General features: G+C 38.2%; 1 protein-coding gene across 2 annotated transcripts in view; it reads right to left on the reverse strand.

Moving 5' to 3' along the window:
- Positions 1–18,186, reverse strand: part of LOC136857493 (uncharacterized) — a 316,431-nt gene that overhangs the window by 251,834 nt on the left and 46,411 nt on the right. For both annotated transcript variants that reach the window (XM_067136190.2, XM_067136191.2), the window contains exons 3-4: positions 12,882–13,034; positions 119–299 (exon numbers count right to left, since the gene is read on the reverse strand). In XM_067136190.2, the coding sequence (XP_066992291.2) occupies positions 119–299; positions 12,882–13,034 (334 nt within the window). The remainder of the gene's footprint in view (positions 1–118; positions 300–12,881; positions 13,035–18,186) is intronic.

Genomic DNA, 18,186 nt, shown 5'->3' on the forward strand with positions numbered 1-18,186 from the left:
TGCTTTAATACTATTAAATATTTCACCGATATTTACTACGTTACATAGAAATCCATGCCCTACTCATGAGCATGGAACTAGGTACCGACAATCCACATTTTAGTACAAGTGAGCTTACGTGAAGCCAAGTAAGAGCGACATGAGCAGCAGACCGGAACAGCTCCAAGGACGGCAGACTAAAGCCATGTGCAGAGTCGTGTCGCAATGACACTAACCATTCTGGAATGTACAACTTCTTGGCCATGCTGTAGAGTGTTTCATCAGCATTCTGGGCGATGGATGAAAGGTGGTTCAAGAACCTGCAAAGAAAGAACCACAGTCCAAATGGGGAAGGACAAGGGCATGTTGTAAAGTAGGAATCACACTCAACCCACGAGGAAGAGGCCATCTCGTTCTACAATACTGGCAAATTATACGATAATCTCCCAGGCTTTCTCATCACGCAATTTTCTCATTCTTACATATGATAAATTTCATCTTTGAAGATCATGTTTGTTGTTTAAAGGGGTCTAACAGCTAGGTCATCGGCCCCTAATGATAAGAGGTGAATGAAACGAAAATTAAAACTTAAAATTTATCCACTGAATAGAATCTAAAACGAATGATGAAAAAATGCTAGTGAAACAAAAACAATCAGTGGATCCAATTCATAAAGCCTGAATTACTGGGGGTCCAAAATCCAGGTCGCCGGCCAGCTATAGTGGTACTAATCACAGGTAACGTAGACACATGGTGTTTTTCTAAAGGGGATACTAATCACAGGAAATGTAGACCTATCGTATGTCGCACACAATGGCATCATGCACAGGTAACACAAACCCATGATGTTTCGCACATCAGGCCACTGAACACAAGCAACGCAGACCCATTATGCTCCGCACATAGTGGGACTAATCATGGGCGCCGGTATTCCCGTGGTGTCCCTCACTAAGTGGTCACAGGCAACACATACTCATGGTGTTGCTCACATAGTGCTACTAATCATAGGCAATGCAGACCCACGGTGTATGACACATTATGGTAACAACCACAGGTGATACAAAACCCATGGTATTCTTCACATAATGGAACTACTCTCTGGTAATGCACACCTATGGTTTTTGCACATAGTGGTACTTACCATGGGCGCCAGCCGAACTCTTGGGTTTTCTCACATAGTGGTATAAATCACAGGCAACGTACATCCATGGTGTTTCTCATAAAGTGGTACTGCTTGCCGGTAGCGCAGATCCATTCTGAACCCAGGGGAACCGACATTCCAGCACAGCGCTAAGGCACATGGACATTAGTTTGTGCAGCCAAATGCCCGCTCTCCCGCTTCAGTGGAATTCGCACGATCGTAGACCCTACTAACCACAGAAGCATAGTGTTCCTCACATAACAGCACTGCTCATTGGTAACGTAGATCTACAGTATGCTGTTCCTCACATCATGGTACTAACTGCAAGTAACATCGACCCATGGTGTTCCTCACATAATGGTACTAAGCACAAGTAGTTTCATGGTTTTAATGTCATCATCCCTTGATCCCCCCTTTTAGTCACCTCTTACGACAGGCAGGGGATAATACGAGTGTATTCTTCGTCTGCGTCCCCCACCCACAGAGGGTTGTGTATTTGATCCGCGAGAACTATTTTATTCTGCTCAAGTCTGCCGGCAAGCCGGTTAGGACCCCGCTATCCGCCACCTAGGACGCGCCACATGGAAGTATCACCTGTCCTCCTGCAATACCAGCGTAGTAGATTCATGGAATTTCATCTTTGGTTCTATACTGACTTAAATATGTATTTTTAAATTCTAATTTTATTCACAGTATGACTGGAAAATGATAAACTATGTTTTTCAAATGAGTTTTTATTGCATACTGTAAAATTCTTTCTTTCTTATGTACTAATGTTCTAAATCTTATTTCGTGTACATCAAGCTGAAGGTCGAAACATGTTTAGACAGGCCATTTCATTTTACTGTAATAGAGAGGTGAATAATTCATGTAAAATCTTATTAAGAATTTTTTAAAAATATAATTATCTGGTTCCCTCAATTAGTGCAGTCAAGCGTTTCATGTTTATCATGATGTGGATGCCATGCTGTCTTCGAAGATACTGCTGAATCTTCGCAAAGAATCAAATCAAACCCATGGAGGTGCTAGCTGTAGTGTTTTGTGAGCCTCATGCTCAGAAATTCATCCGGTAATCATCTGGTCCTAGTACTGCCGAGCGAATGCTGACACGATGTAATCTGCATATCTTCATCGTTATCCTGACAATCGGTAACAAATTACTTTTTAATCAAATGTATAATGATATTGGTAAAAGTACCCATAATTTTTAAGACTGTACAATACATTGTAATTCAAGTTTGGCAATCCTGAGCGAAATAATGCTGGTATGCTGTCCAGAAGGAATCAGGCCCAAGATTCTTCCGATTCCCATGGAAGAGAACACAGGAATGAGGAATCAACCCATCCAAGACAATGATACTACCCTAAATAATAATATTGCTTTTATGTTTTATGTCCCTCTACCTACAGTACTTTCCTGGATTTCTGAGATGTTGAGGTGCCAAGATCTTGTCTCATAGAAGTTCTTTCACCTGGCAGTAAATCTACTGACACGAGACTGACATATTTTAAGCACCATTAAATGCCACCTACTTGAATGCAGAAGATCAGTACTCAACACAGACCAGTCCTTCTTAAGAAACACAACAGAGAAGATTGGGGAGAAATCAAGTAAATATAGACACCTAAGAAAGAAAACATCATATGCCAAGCTGGGCCATGACATAATTCATTCGTATTGATGAGATTAAGTCCACCTATTCAATACAAGTTCAATGTAACATATTATATTTTCGGGTACTAGTTTCGCCCTACTACAGACGTCATCCTCGGCCAAGACAACTTGGCAAGATCTAGAACAATGAAAACATTAAAATATGAGTAAAGGAAAAACAGCTGAAATACGAAAAGGGGTTCACAAACATTTAAACTATAATAATCAAAAGGTGGTAAAAGAAGCTTGTGGGGATTATACGTCAATTTAATTTATACTGTATGTGAAGATATCAAGCATAAACCATGCATTCCAATGTCAGTTTTCAGTCATGAGAAACATCCGTACAGTGTGATTGTATGTTAAGATACCTGTGTGCCCATTACATCTCGTAGGCATTTACAAAATGGCGCCGGAGGAAGGTATGGCCCATTCGACTTATAAGATGCAATGAATATATAGTGCGATATATAATAGAAAGCCATGCTTGTTCTGGGAACGGACAGATATTGAAGGCACTACGGAACAAAAAAAAGGTCAGGTAAAAAAAAGAACGGAAGGGATTGTTAAAAAAAAAAAAAAAAAAAAAAAAAAATTTGCATTGGAAGAGAGAAGACGTAACCAGCAAACGAGCTACATATTGGACGAAAATACGAGAGTTTTGGGGGAGATTCTTGAAGAAAAGATATTTTCGTTAGAAACAAATAATATAATTGAACTACAGAGAAACCAGAGTTAGCTGAAATATAACAGCTAAGCAAGATACGATAAAATACGATCAACGGGATCCCAAAAGCAAGCTTATCACGTTCTGCAACAAGGGACCAATCGAACCATGATAGAGATATATGTAAACCGAAAGAAGACTATCTTATTCCCATTCAAGCTGGAAGACGAATAATTTTAAATATTTAAGCAACATTTGGAGATTTTCCCTGGAATAGCTTATATATATATATATATATATATATACGTAATATTTAACCCCAAAAAGATCAGAGTTTATAGCTCAACAGAAGAAAAAGGCATAGTAACTGGGAAAACATTATTACAGATGGATTTATTTATGACAATTTTCTTCTTGGAAATGTATCTTTTTGCTGCCAGCAGAAATAACATGATGATCAACTGCTAAACGTGCATGATGGACCAAACTGGGGAGAGATACAGCCCAACCAGACGACCAGTCCTTGGTGAGAAATGCATAATCCAACCTGATGACCAGATCGTGATGAGGAATGATGGCCAAACCCAGATCCAGACCGCAGAGCTAACTACATCCCTGTGAAAGACGAACAACTGGACCCGATGTAACAACAAACGAGCTAAGTCTTTACATTTGGTTGCATAATTCTTGGTTTGTATGTGTGTTCATTTTGGAATGTGCTTTGAAATTGGTGATATAAACCATATAGTTAAGAGTGCAAGTGAATAATATAAATTGTTACAAGTGAAATATGTAATGTGAGTGGAATGTATTTTTTTTTTTTGAAGTCTTTGTTTGTAAAATACAATATGATGTTTTATTTTTATTGACCTAACCTGTACTGTATAATGTTGTAACATAGGCATTTGTAAATAGTAGAATTCTGTCTATAGTTCCTGGAAAGATCTAGAAAGTTACATAACTTTTGTACAGGGTGTGTTACTTTGTTGGTATGTGTTCTAGAAAGTGTGTTCTGTCTATTCTGGAAAAATACGACTTTCGCGATCATGCGTATTCTAGAATGTTAGTCAAAGTTCTCGATCGAAAGTAAGGTTGTGATTGGTGAGTCTAAGTGGCGATAGGGAACACGTGCACGCTGATTGGTTGCCTCCAAGGCCAGTAATTCCTATATATAGCGAGCGAGGCAGTGTTCGAATTCATTCTGTATCCTGAATTCTGTCGGTCTCGGTTTATCTGTCTGCAAGCAGCCTATCTGGTTGACGTCCCCCGGCTTCGGGGATGGCACTCTGCTCGGGTAAACACTCTTGAATTCCGTTCCTGCTAAAATTTCCGTAATGTTCCGATTTGCTTTTCATTCAGGAGTCTGCCCTAACCTCGCCTAGATTCACCAAATTAGTTACTTATGACGCCTTAGTTTTTCAGCTGGACTTACCTGTTCGTTTCCGAGGCATTCCCGTTTTGTTTCACTAAAATATGTATATTGTAGTTTAATAGTATTTCCCTTGGGGTTTGCCTCTGATAGTTCTGTATCACTTTAGGTACGCTAGATTTTGGATAACCTGTAAATTGCATTGTACTACTGCATTGGTAACTAGATGTACAGTTGATTTGTAATTTGAATTTACACTGCTATGAATAACCTATAGTATATCACTGAACTTATAGCTCATAACTTGGAATGTATTTGTAGAATTATCTTGTAAATAATATTTTTTAAAACTAAGGATCACGGTGATTCATTTCGGAATCCACTATCTAAGCCATGTCCATGCCTTTGGTAGGTTCCCAGCCCTTCCATCTTCCGGTTTTGTCGTTCACTAGTTGGCCCTACTGATAGTTACGTACTTGTTTTGTTGGATATCCGCGTAATCCTAGCTACTGTTTTTTCCAAGTGTGTAGTGTTTTCTTATATTGTGTATTGTACTCTTACCTTCCTCTTTTAACTGTGTTTGTGCCTTGTTTGGTGTTACCACTGTAGTAGAGGTAACATAAATGAAGTGTGAGATATTTACGTCTAGAATGATATAATAAGGCAGTGTAGAATAAGATTTCTATTACATTACATACACGTTACCACATTTTGGTCAGAATAAGCAGTCAGGTACACAAGAATATGAATGAAGTGTCTTTAAATAACAGCTAATCGCTACGAGTTAAAACATAATTGTGGAATTACGATAAATCTCGCATTGGTTATACTAATGGTTTACGACAAGTTTGGGCCGCACGTCAAAAATGAATATGTATAATTATGTACTCTTTGCATGACGATACGGTAGTACTGAACTCATTTTGGGGTTATGGAATATAACTTTATTGAGATGTGTTAAAGTGAAGAGCAATTGTGACATATTTAGCATGGCAATGTTAGAATAATTGCGACATTTGCGTAACGGAGGTTATGAAAATTAAGCTGTGAGAGTATTTGAGATGACATTACAGTATGGTAAATCGGCGAAATAAGTGAATATATTATGAAATGTAGAAGGTTATTTTATGAATTATGCTGAAGGCAAGGAATATATGTGTTTAAGGAAATGCTATGTCACATTTAAAAAGGTAAGGATTCGTATGAAACGATACATATACGTGAAATGAAGTACATCGCGGGATTGACCTAAACCAAGGTATGAATATTATGTATTGAGATTTAAATGAGATATATGAAAGTAGCAGATGCTGTATTTGAAGCATGAGAGTACTTTGACATATTCTTTAACAGTGTATAGGCCAGATGAAAGACATGATATTGATAGACGCGGTAATATAATCCCAAATATAAATGTGTGATATTTATATTTAGACTGCCTAAATGAACCATGTAACTTGCGAAACAGGGTAATGATTTGGAATATGAGGAAACGGAAGCACATTGAGCCTTTAAAAAAATATATGCAAAATAAGAATTATGTGGATAGATATGTAGATAGTTTATTCCTTCTGGAACAGTGTTTATTTGGATTTAATAATAATGTTATAATAATGTTATTTGTTTTACGTCCCACTAACTACTCTTTTACGGTTTTCGGAGACGCCGAGGTGCCGGAATTTAGTCCCGCAGGAGTTCTTTTACGTGCCAGCAAATCTACTGACACGAGGCTGACGTATTTGAGCACCTTCAAATACCACCGGACTGAGCCAGGATCGAACCTGCCAAGTTGGGGTCAGAAGGCCAGCGCCTTAACCGTCTGAGCCACTCAGCCCGGCTTATTTGGATTTACATTTTATAACAGCTTAATAGATAGGGAAATGGTAGGCTAGGAGCCAGATTTAACAGGCATTAGGGAAATAAGCCTTAGCGTGCAAGTCGTTACTAAAACATACCCAAGAAGAAAAACCGAAATAAATGAGTTCAGATTTATTTTATTTGTTCTAATAATTCAGTCATGTTATTCAGATATCATATATATATTTCTTTTTTTAACCTGATTCAGATGATTTTGAGCTGTTTAAACATCATTACGATATCAGTTTCATCATGATTTGTTTCATTGAAGATTTTGGATGTCCCATGATTAATTATGAATAATAATATTAATATTTGATTTCATTTTGGAACGAGTTAAAATAAGTTAACATTACATTTTATTTTTCTTTCTACAAGCCAGCGCTGACTTTGAATGATTATTTGTATATAGTCACCAAGAAAATACTGATTATTTTTCCCTAGGGCAATCTTCTTATCAAATAAAACATTATTATTATTGTATAGAATTTGTGAGTGATGAATTCTTTCATTTTACTTAGTTTATAAGTTAGTTGGTAAGATAAGTAATTGGTTTATTGCGTAGGTGTTTATATAGAAATTGTTACGGAATTTCAACGTCGGCACTTGATTTAGGTGAACTAGTTACCTAATGTTATGTTTTTGGGTGATCTTGTACCTTCATTGAATTCACGTTAAGCATAATTTAGTGAAAAATTTTCAGATTTTTCATGTGCAACGGTATACCCTGAGAAGAAATTGAGCCGCTGGGAAATAATTTAGCAAACCATTGCATCGACAAGTCCACCTGTAACAACTTAAAAACAACTAAAAGGCATGATGACAGATTACCTATTGCAGTCACCTAAATTATGTAATATTTTCAAGTAAAAATTAAATATTTCAACTTCCATGCAATATGAGTTATGCTGGAGTCCCTGAAAATATACTGGAATATAATGGAAACATGTTTTTTATAAATCTAGCTTTCAAGCAAAAACTGGCCAGCAGCGATATTTTTATACATACATTACATACATACGTTATAGAGAGAATTCATAACAGCGAAAAATTGAGTCGCATTAGCGGATTATCGTTATATCCGATTTTTGTATAAAAGTCTGAAAAACCCCCATACACATTAAAATCAGTATGAAACGGCAATCAGTTTGTCCAAAACTTGTGTTTCCGCAGATGTTATCCACACTACGACTTACTTGTTTGTTATTTTTCGAAGTCCGATACTACGTGAAAGTGTGTGTTTAATTTCATTCTGAAAAAATTATAGTACAGTATTTCTCCGAATCCAAGGCGAGCCCCACTTTTTCCTTCAAAAAATTTAAATCAGGCTCAAAAAATACTTTGTAAAATCATATGAATGCCTTTGTTGTACAATATGCATTTTTAGACTATTTTTAGATGCCGAACATTAGCTTTCGTCATGCCGTATCTTTTATTTTTACAGCTATACAATTATTCTTTATTTCCGCGGGTTTAAGGACCATTAACTTAAAATTGGCATCATAATACCAAAGAGAACCTGCTGAAAATTTGCCGGCAATACCTATTCCATGTGTGTCTACAATACGACGATCTATCAGGAAATTATTTTCGCTGTCTATAAAGCTGTAACTTTTACTCAGCGTCGGATTTAACCAGCTACCGCTACACACACGTCTCGCTTGCCTGGTTCGGCCAAATTCAGCGGCTAGCCTTGAAGGTCAACGAACGAGTTAACTGTGCCCTTGCGTTTTTCATGCACATACCTCGCTATTTCATCTTCGACTTCTTTACAGCGCCCTTGTTGCAGACCACTGAATGCAGTATGCATTTTTTAGCTATCTTTTTAGTTAGACCTATGCCGTATTTTCTTGTGGCTGCACAATTATTCTACATTTCCAAGTGTTTAATAATCACTAACTTAAAACTGGCATCATAATATCGACGAGAACCCGTTGAAAATTTGCCTGCAATACCTTTACCACATATCTTTACAATACGACTATCCACTACGAAAATATTCCTAAGCATGAAGTACAATAGACGCGTTATAACTCTGCCACTGAGTAGCCACGGCCTTTAGAAGAATTCAAAGGCTCGCATGTTTTGATGCCATTCTGCAGATTTGAGAAACGTTTTTGTAGAGGCTAACAGAACGTCATTCTCTCTTCACTATTTCCCGAGATCCAGTGATGTTACACACAGGCACTGTACAACCAGTTGTGGCGGCTAGTGATATATAATAAAGAGGAGGTCATTTATTGTCAACGAGTTGTGTGTACGTGAGCGTGCGGGGGTGAAACAAAGCAGCAAGGTTATCGTGGTAGTTTCCAGTGGTATCCATTAACTTACTGTCAGGCTGCGAATGCAAAACAACCCTCAAGTTTTCGGGGGAGATTCTGAGAAAAAAACATCCTCTTGGATTCGGAGATATACGGTATCACTCGAGAGGCTTCTGTGGCAAACACTTCAGTTTTCTCCTTCAAACAGCGTCACCTAACCTAACCGTATATGTATCATGAAAACATATTTGAAACGCATGTAGAGAAATTATAACCTCCTCGCTACAAATATATACGGAAATAGCCTTTCCGAAATATAACTAGACGCGAGAAAACAAACTATCCTCTGAAATCAGTTATGTACTCTGCCATATCTTGAGGTGTATCACATTCTTATTTAATTTCCGTACATAACATTAAAATTAAGATATTGTTTACTTCAGTCTTTATCATTAACGAGTTAACTTCTATCGGCAACGTTATTTACACATTTATTACAAAAACGTGTTATCCTCTTTCATTTTGAATTTTCTTTAGAGAACAGCAGTCGACGAGAGAGCTCGCAAATGCACATAGTACCGAAGATGATCGATCACATTCTGTGGCAAACGTTTCAGTTTTCTTATTCAAAGAGCTTCATGCATCCTAACTTAACCGTACTATACATATGATGAAAACACACTTCAAGCGACAGTAGAGAAATGATAACCTTCTCACTATAAATGTTCATAATAGCCTTTCCGTAATTTAACCAGATGCGAGAAAATATAAACTAACCTCTGAAATCAATGATATACTCTGCCATATCTCGAGGTGTATCCCATTCTTACTTAATTGCAGTATTTAGCATTAAAATTAAGAGATCGTTTAGTCAGGCTTTATTTTTAACAAGTTAACAACCATTATCAGACACGTTCACGGATTTATTACAAAAATATGTTCCCCTTCATTTCGAATTTTCTTTATGGAACAGCAATCAACGGGTATTACTAATCGACTCTTACATCGCCTTCGAATGTCGACGAGAGAACTTGCTAGTCGACATAGCAAGGAAGCGATACCGAAGGTAATTGATTGCATGCAATATAATCGCTGGGGTGCATAAATATTGGTAACGGAAAAAATCGTGCGCGCTTAATCGCTCGTAATAACGGATGCGCCAGTTATAGGGCTCTCACTGTAACCAAAGCATAATACACAGTTTAATATAGGAATTTTGAAGGGGCAGCAAAAAGTGTCGTTATAACGGAGTTCTCGTTATATGCCGTACTCGCTTTAGCGGACTTCTACTTTATTTCAATGTAGATTATTATGCCATTTAGCGTTCAATCTACAAGTCTCTATGAATAAACGCCTTCACAATCCTCTCTGTAGTACTGTTTAGTTCCATACCCCTTTAAAGGGATCTGAGACCTTGAAACAACCTGAGGCTCTGTCTCATTCCAAGGCATGCTCACTAATCTTCAGATTGAATTGTAATATTTTCTATAGCGCAAATAAAAACACTTCCTTGAAAATATGGTATGGTATGATTTATGCTCGACAGGAAAAATGTTAAAGTTGATTTCAAAGATAACTTAGATACAATTATTTAATAGTATAAAATAGCAGCCTCTGCTTACCATCGTGTTTTCCATAAAATTTTCTACAAAACTGCATATTCTATTTCTTTTTAACCGTAAATTTTAAAATTGACGTATTTGGCAACAGTATGACCAAGAGTGGTGGTAGAAGTGGTGAGTATTGTTTTAAGAGGAAGTACAACTACTTTGTAATCCTCATATAACACTTCTTTGTCTTCTTTTTCTTTTCTTCATGGGGCCTCTAAATATTAGTTAATAATTAGCATCGACCTCTAAGATCTTTTGCTACCATGTTTTTCTTTCATTCCCACCTAGATATACCTGCTCCCTTCACAAAGCTGCAGGTTGTTCTTATTTGATCTTTTTGGATTTTTCTCTCTCTTCACCTGGTAATCCTAGAGTGGACAGTCTGATTCTACCCAGCCCCTCACATTCGAAAAGTATGTGTTCAGCTGATTCCTATATTTCATTGCATTTCCTACATATGTTGTCCCTTATTACTCCAATTCTATGTAGGTGTTTTTTCAGATGGCAGAGTCCTGTCAACAGTCCTACTACCCATCTTATTCAGTGCTGAGTTTCAACAGTTCTTTAGTATGCTTCTTGATTGGTCCTTTTATCAGTTCCTTTGTAAGCCTGCATCCTGGAGTATTTTCCCAGTTTTCCATTTGTTTCCTTTGTATCCATTTTCATGTAGCATCGGGCTTGTCCATAGGAAATCCCGCATACAGGTTCTGGGCCTACAAAATGTGTTTCTGCCCCTTTCCTGGCCAGTTTACTGCCTTTTCATTTCCTTCTATACCTGCATGCCCTGGTATCCATATTATTTTGACAATGTTGTACTTTGAGAACTTCAGGAGAAGTGAGTGGCAATACCAGACAATTCTGGATATTATCCGGACTGCCTTTAGTGCTTTAATGGCCGCTTGGCTGTCCTTAAAAATGACAATGTTCTTATTCCTATAGTTCATTTTCAGATTTTCTTCAAGACATGTTGTGATAGCTATCATTTCAGCTTTAAAGACTGTAGTGTGTCTGGCCAGGCTCATCTGGATTGATCTCTCAGGTCTTCCCTCCTCCTGTGCCATCCGCAGTCTTTGAGCCATCAGTCCACCACACTATATCTTCTTTTTCAGTATTCCATTTGTTGATACCCCAGTCTTCTTTTTTTTATTACCTGGGTCTCAACTGGTTTTTCAAAGTTGTACTTTGGTATCATATGATCAGAAGGCATGTGTAGAACTTCCTCTGTTATTACTCTGTTAATTTTATAGCACAGTGTCCTAGATTGGGTCTTTGTGCATTCCAGCACTCTGATTGTGCCTATCTATATGAACTCATTCTAGCCTGTCCTTTTATGAAATTGCATAGTGATGGGAGGTCTAGGGAAGTATTCATGGCTTCTGTCGGCGTAGTTCTCATAGCCCCAGTTATGGCTATGCATGCCATTCTCTGTAGGCTATCCAATCTACTGCCGACTTTTCCTTGACTTACTTTCTGCCACCAGACGATTGCAGCATAGGCCATCAACGGTCTAATGATCATTGTGTATATCCACATTACCACACTGACGGTCTTAGGCCCCATGTCTTCCCGATGGCTCTTTTACATTCATACAGCAAGTTCTTGGCCCGGGTTATGTTCCTTTCTATATATGGATGCCAGGTTAGATTTTTATCTAACACTACACCTAGGTGCAGTGCCTGTTCTTCCATATACTGTATATGTATCTTGCCCAAAGAGCTTCAGTGATCTCTTTCCCTCTAATTTTCTCCTTCTTGTAAAAGGGACCAAAGTTATCTTGTTCGGGTTGACTGATAGTTGTACTTCCCGACACCAGTTCTCCACAAGGCTGAGTGATCTTGCACGAGGTCCTGGATTTCACTCATCACCTTAGCTTGTACCACAATCACTATGTCATCTGCGTATCTTTGTATACAGAAACCCTGTTTGTTGAGCATAGCTATGATTTTGTTCACCACAAGGTTCCACAGCAGAGGCGAAAGAACTCCTTCCTGAGCACAGCCTCGGGTGGCCCTAACCGTCGGAGTTTCTTCAAACAGGGTTGCTCATATAACACTAATCAAAGATGAAAATGGAAGAGATCCGACAATTCGATAAATGAAGGTATTGGCCAAAGAAAGACAAGGACCAGCCAGGGTAAGGAAACGATAAAACTCCCTAGGCCACGACAACTAATACCACCAGGATTGGAAAAGAACCAGAGTTAACCACGGGAGGTTGGATATAATAGATGACAGTGAGAAGCCTGGCACAAGTGGAAGCAATGCCAGTTAAGAGCCCACAGGGCCCCTTTTAGTTGCCTCTCACAACATGCAGAGAATACCCCATCCAGAGGGGGAAGCTCACCTCATGATGGATGTTGAATACATCAGCCTCAAGTCGTGCTCAGCAGATCCGGGCAGCTCGCCGCTGTGTACGCGAGGAGTTATATCTCGGTCTCTGAGACACACCTGAATTAGTCCCAAGGTACACTCGATACTTGCTGGTAGTACAGGAACTCTGCAATGAAACACACTTATAAGTTATGACACAGTGACTGCTTATATCAGCAAGTAGTTCAATCGGGACGTAACTGACTGGTCAATGTGCCCTCCTGATCAATGCCTATCTATTTGATGTGGAGATTGCTTCCTCTTCCTGTTTTCACTCTAATGTGTGTTCCTTTTCACATTCCACTCTACTTAGTATACAAGCCTCTCTCTGATAACATGAGACGTGGGTGGTTCATTAATATGAATTAAATTTTCAACATTTTTCTCAAATAATTTTAATTCAAAACTAAAAAATTTAGGTGGTGTTATAAATTATGACTTCTTGCTAACCCATGATGAAAATTTTTTAAAAGGGAAAATTTATAATGCAAATGAAAATTATTTCAAATGGTACTATGGTGGGCCAAACTGTCACTGAACACCATCACTCAGGACTTTGTTGGTCCCTCCTACATGCCGATCATGACACCTTTGCAAACACCACACAAGCACAACTGCCACCCCATATGCACACTATAAGTTCGTGTGGCTATTTCTAGCCGAGTGCAGCCCTTGTAAGCCCTTGTGGGCGGCATCTGCCATGTGTAGGTAACTGCGTGTTATTGTGGTGGAATATGCACACTGTCCGAACATCATGAAGACAGAATACCTGGAAACTAATCCAAGTGATGGCACCTTCCAAGTCGGGGTGAGAGCTTAGCTAAAACAGATAGCATCTCACCTGCAGAGTGATTGCAGAATTAATGACGAAGTGCAAGCTCCGATAAATGCGACTTGGATGTGGTGGAGGAATGTCACTGGCAGTCTTTGTAACAAAAGAATCCCTCTTTGTCTAAAGTTGAAGATATACCAAACCACTGTACATCCGGTTGCACTGTACATTAAAATTGAATAATAAATAAAGAGGTTGAACCTATTCAATATGAAAGAATAAGAAATGCAGTGATTAAATTCTTATTTAATAATAAGTAGAAGTGGTACCGGTTTTGACCCTAGTCCAGGTCATCATCAGCCGATTAAAACATGAAAAACAACGCATAGGAAAAATAAAATAAAAGGATCAGTAGAAGAGGCGATATAAAAATGACGGGGGTAGACACTGTAAAATTCAGAAGAAGTAAAATGTAAGTCACTTAAAAGAAACAGTGCGTAATTTTCTGAACAGCAGTATGGCACACGTAGTGTTAGGCAAAGTCTTATAATGTTTATGAAAAGCGGAGAACGTTTAAATGAGCTAGCTTGTATACACTCTCAGGCACAAAGTCATAACACAATCGAACACATATGAAGATCCATACTCGTGCTGAAGAGGAAGAGGAATAGTGGAATAAGAGAAGAATAAAAGAGATTGAAGTTAAACGGTGTTGAGGAAGGATAAGATATGGAAATGAAGGAGGGGTCTGACTCCAAGCATAATTTCACCAATATTGAAGAAGACATGAAAATACTTAAAATCATTAACAAAGGCCCCCTCTTAAACACTACTGAAAATTGCTGTATTGACATTGACCAATACTTCAACCCTAATTTCAATTTAAACACTATTTCTGAAAAACCCAACATCCTTTTCGACTTCCTAATTCTTCTCAAAAATTCTAAATTTCAAAACCCCAATTCTATTTTCCATGCCTTACAGAGTTCCTACCTCCAATAACCCACCCTAAACTACCCCTCCTTCATCTCCCTATCTTATCCTTCCTCAAAACCGTTTTACTTCAATCTCTTTTATTCTTCTCTTATTCCACTATTCCTCTTTCTTTCTCTATTAATTCATCCTATCTTTTTCTTTTCACCTCAAAAAACAAAACTACAAATGCCACCTTCATTTCGGTTCTTCTCATTCAAATTTAACTCTTGCCTTGCGCCGACTTCGACTACTTCAATCACGACCTGAATTTTTTACATTTTAAAAACTAGCGCACTGTGCATATATGTTTTCATTTGTTTCCGGTATTGCACTTTTTACTCTATTTTTTTCTCTTCAAAATTGTTTTTTTCACGTCAACTGTTCCAAAAATTCTACAGGATCATAATTACTTATTCAATTATATTGAATTATATTATATGTATCTATATATACTTACATTCCCACGACCGAAGCAAATACTGGATCATTAAGCCATTATACATTGGCGTTTGAAACCACAGTGCCTGATGTTGAGTATGTCGCGCTGATCGCCGGGAGCAGGCAAGTTACTTCAATTGATCTACTCATCTTCAGCATGATTATGGATCATATGTGTTCGATTGTGTTATGACTTTGTGCCTGACAGTGTATACAAGCTAGCTCATTTAAACGTTCTCCGCTTTTCATAAACATTATAAGACTTTGCCTAACACTACGTGTTATTATTTATAAGCTACGTGTGCCATACTGCTGTTCAGAAAATTACGCACTGTTTCTTTTAAGTGACTTACATTTTACTTCTTCTGAATTTTACAGTGTCTACCCCCGTCATTTTTATATCGCCTCTTCTACTGATCCGGAGTGAACTTGATCTTTTATTTTCTTTTTCCTATGCATTGTTTTTCATGTTTTAATCGGCTGATGATGACCTGGACTAGGGTCGAAACCGGTACCACTTCTACTTATTATTAAATAAGAATGTAATCACTGCATTTCTTATTTTGTATTGAACAGGTTGAACCCCTCTATTTATTATTTGAATTTTAACTGTGATACTTTTCAATACGGAACAATGAAATTTTTATCTTTAAATGCACTGTACGTTGTTGAATGCCGACTGTGTAACAAAAGCAATGGACACCTATTTCACGCCATGTAAATGCGAATAGTCCCCTGTTAAAACAAACTAATTTCATTTCTGTTCTGTACTGGATCACAATTTTTAAGAACAAGGAATTTCTACATAGAAATTTTTTTAAAATAAACATCCACCTGTTCAATATTGTACATCTAATCTCTCTCTCTATACCTATATATAAATAGGCATGTGTGTCTGTATATTTCACCTTGCAGCCACAACTATCCACCACAGACCACTGGTTTCGTTTGCGGTAGTAGCCGGGAGTCTCCCATCATGCACTATAGTGGTTGCATGTCGGTAACTGTGGTGGTGTGGAAGATGGGGGATTGGAAGTGGCCAACTATATATAAAAATAGACTCATGTATCCGTATATTTCACCTTGGAGTCATAAATACTCACCACAGGCCACTGATGTTTGTGTGATAGTAGCCTTGAGTCTCTCATCGAGCACTATAGTGGTTGTGTGTGTATGTAGTTGGTGGTCGTGTGAGAGATATGGGGTTTGGAATTGGCCGACTATATTTAAAAATAAATGTGTGTGTTTGTTCATTTTACCTTGCAACCGCAACTATCCATCGCAAACCACTGGTTTTTATGTGTCGTAGTACCCTTGAATCTCCCATCGTGCACTGTAGTGGTTGCGTGTCGGTAGCTGTGGTGGTGTGGGTGTTGGGGGAATTTAAAGTGACCGACTATATATAAACATAGAAGTGTGTGTGTGTGTACATTTCACCTTGCAGCCACAACTGGGTCATTCCATGTGAAAGTGGACAAAAAAATTCATTATTTTAAAGTTGGTGTATCAAATTGATTGTTATGTAGAAAGAATTGCTGCTGTTGCTATTTTGCTTTATGTTGCACCAACACGGATAGGTCTTATGACGACGATGGGACAGGAAAGGCTTAGGAATGGGAAGGAAGCAGCCGTGGCCTTAATTAAGGTACAGCCCCAGCATTTGCCTGGTGTGAAAATGGGAAACCGCGGAAAACCATCTTCAGGGCTGCCGACAGTGGGATTCGAACCCACTATCTCCCGGATCCGAGCTCAAAGCTGCGCGCTCCTAACCGCACGGCCAACTCATCCTGTGTAGAAAGAATTACAAAATATGCTAAAATATGTTTTTCTCATAGATCATATTTTCTATTTTAAAAAATTGAGGTAATTTTACATCATTTGTTCATCCAATTTCTCTACTCATGCAAACACCGAGTTGGCAATAATATATCCATCTAGTGGCACTTTCTTCTTCTTCTTCTTCTTCTTCTTCTTCGTTTTGACTCATGACTGAGGCGTCGTGACTATCATAAAATTCAGCTATCTAGCCGATGAACCATACTCCACCATTCTTCCCTGTCTAAAGCTTTCAATGTGGTTACTCTGAGAGAACTCTGTAGGGGGCCGTTCACCATGTCAATCCATCATGTTGGTGCTCGTCCTCGTCTGGTGGCAGTTTACAGAACCTTAATTGTGATCAAGATGGCTTCTAACATGGTGCTTGAACAATTCTATGTAGGCAGAAGGTAAGTAAATGCATTATTGCCTGTGAACAGAAGGTCTTTTTAAATTACATATTTTCATTGTTATTCCATAACCAAATTGTATTATTTTTCTTGTAGCTCACTGTATCACATAGTGACAGTGACATTAATTATATTCACTTAAGTGCATGCCATAACTTATATGCTACAATATGTATTAGATTTTTAACATTGTAATTTCCTGAGTTAATGTGGTTACAGACTAACAGTTACAGACCAACATTCTGATTACGAAATAACAATCAGTTTCATCATAATTTATCATAGGTAATATCATATATATATATATATATATATATATCTATCGTATGGGCATGAGGATACATTTTTACAATTTGGTTATTAACAAATATGTACAATTACACGAAAAACAGTTTCATTTATACACACAGAACAAGTACATAATAAACAAACTATATTTATACATTTGAGCTCATCAATATCTGCATTGCTGCTAAAGCTGAATGTCCAGTTTTGTTAGCCAACTCACAGCTTCATCACTGGCCTCGTGGATATCCTTTATTGTCCCACTGAATCTTCGGAGTGGGCACTCTGTGACGATATGTTGAACGGTCTGAGGCACGTCAGAGCAGTCGCAATAAGGATCGCTGGTAATCTTCCACTTGTGTTTCCAGAAGTTGCATCTGCCATGTTGAGTTCTGATCCGATTAAGTGATGACCAGATTTTTCTGGGTAAGTTGAAACCAGGAGGTTGCATAACTGGATCCGAAATTAGACCTAATCTGTCAGGGTTTGAAGCTGCCCACCCATCGCGCCAGGCAGTGTTAGTATGAAATTCATCTTGGGCTAGCCTCTTTCCTAGTAACCAAGAAGGGTTCCTAGATTTCAGC

This window comes from Anabrus simplex, chromosome 1 (assembly GCF_040414725.1).
Source record: "Anabrus simplex isolate iqAnaSimp1 chromosome 1, ASM4041472v1, whole genome shotgun sequence".
Lineage (NCBI taxonomy): Eukaryota > Metazoa > Arthropoda > Insecta > Orthoptera > Tettigoniidae > Anabrus > Anabrus simplex.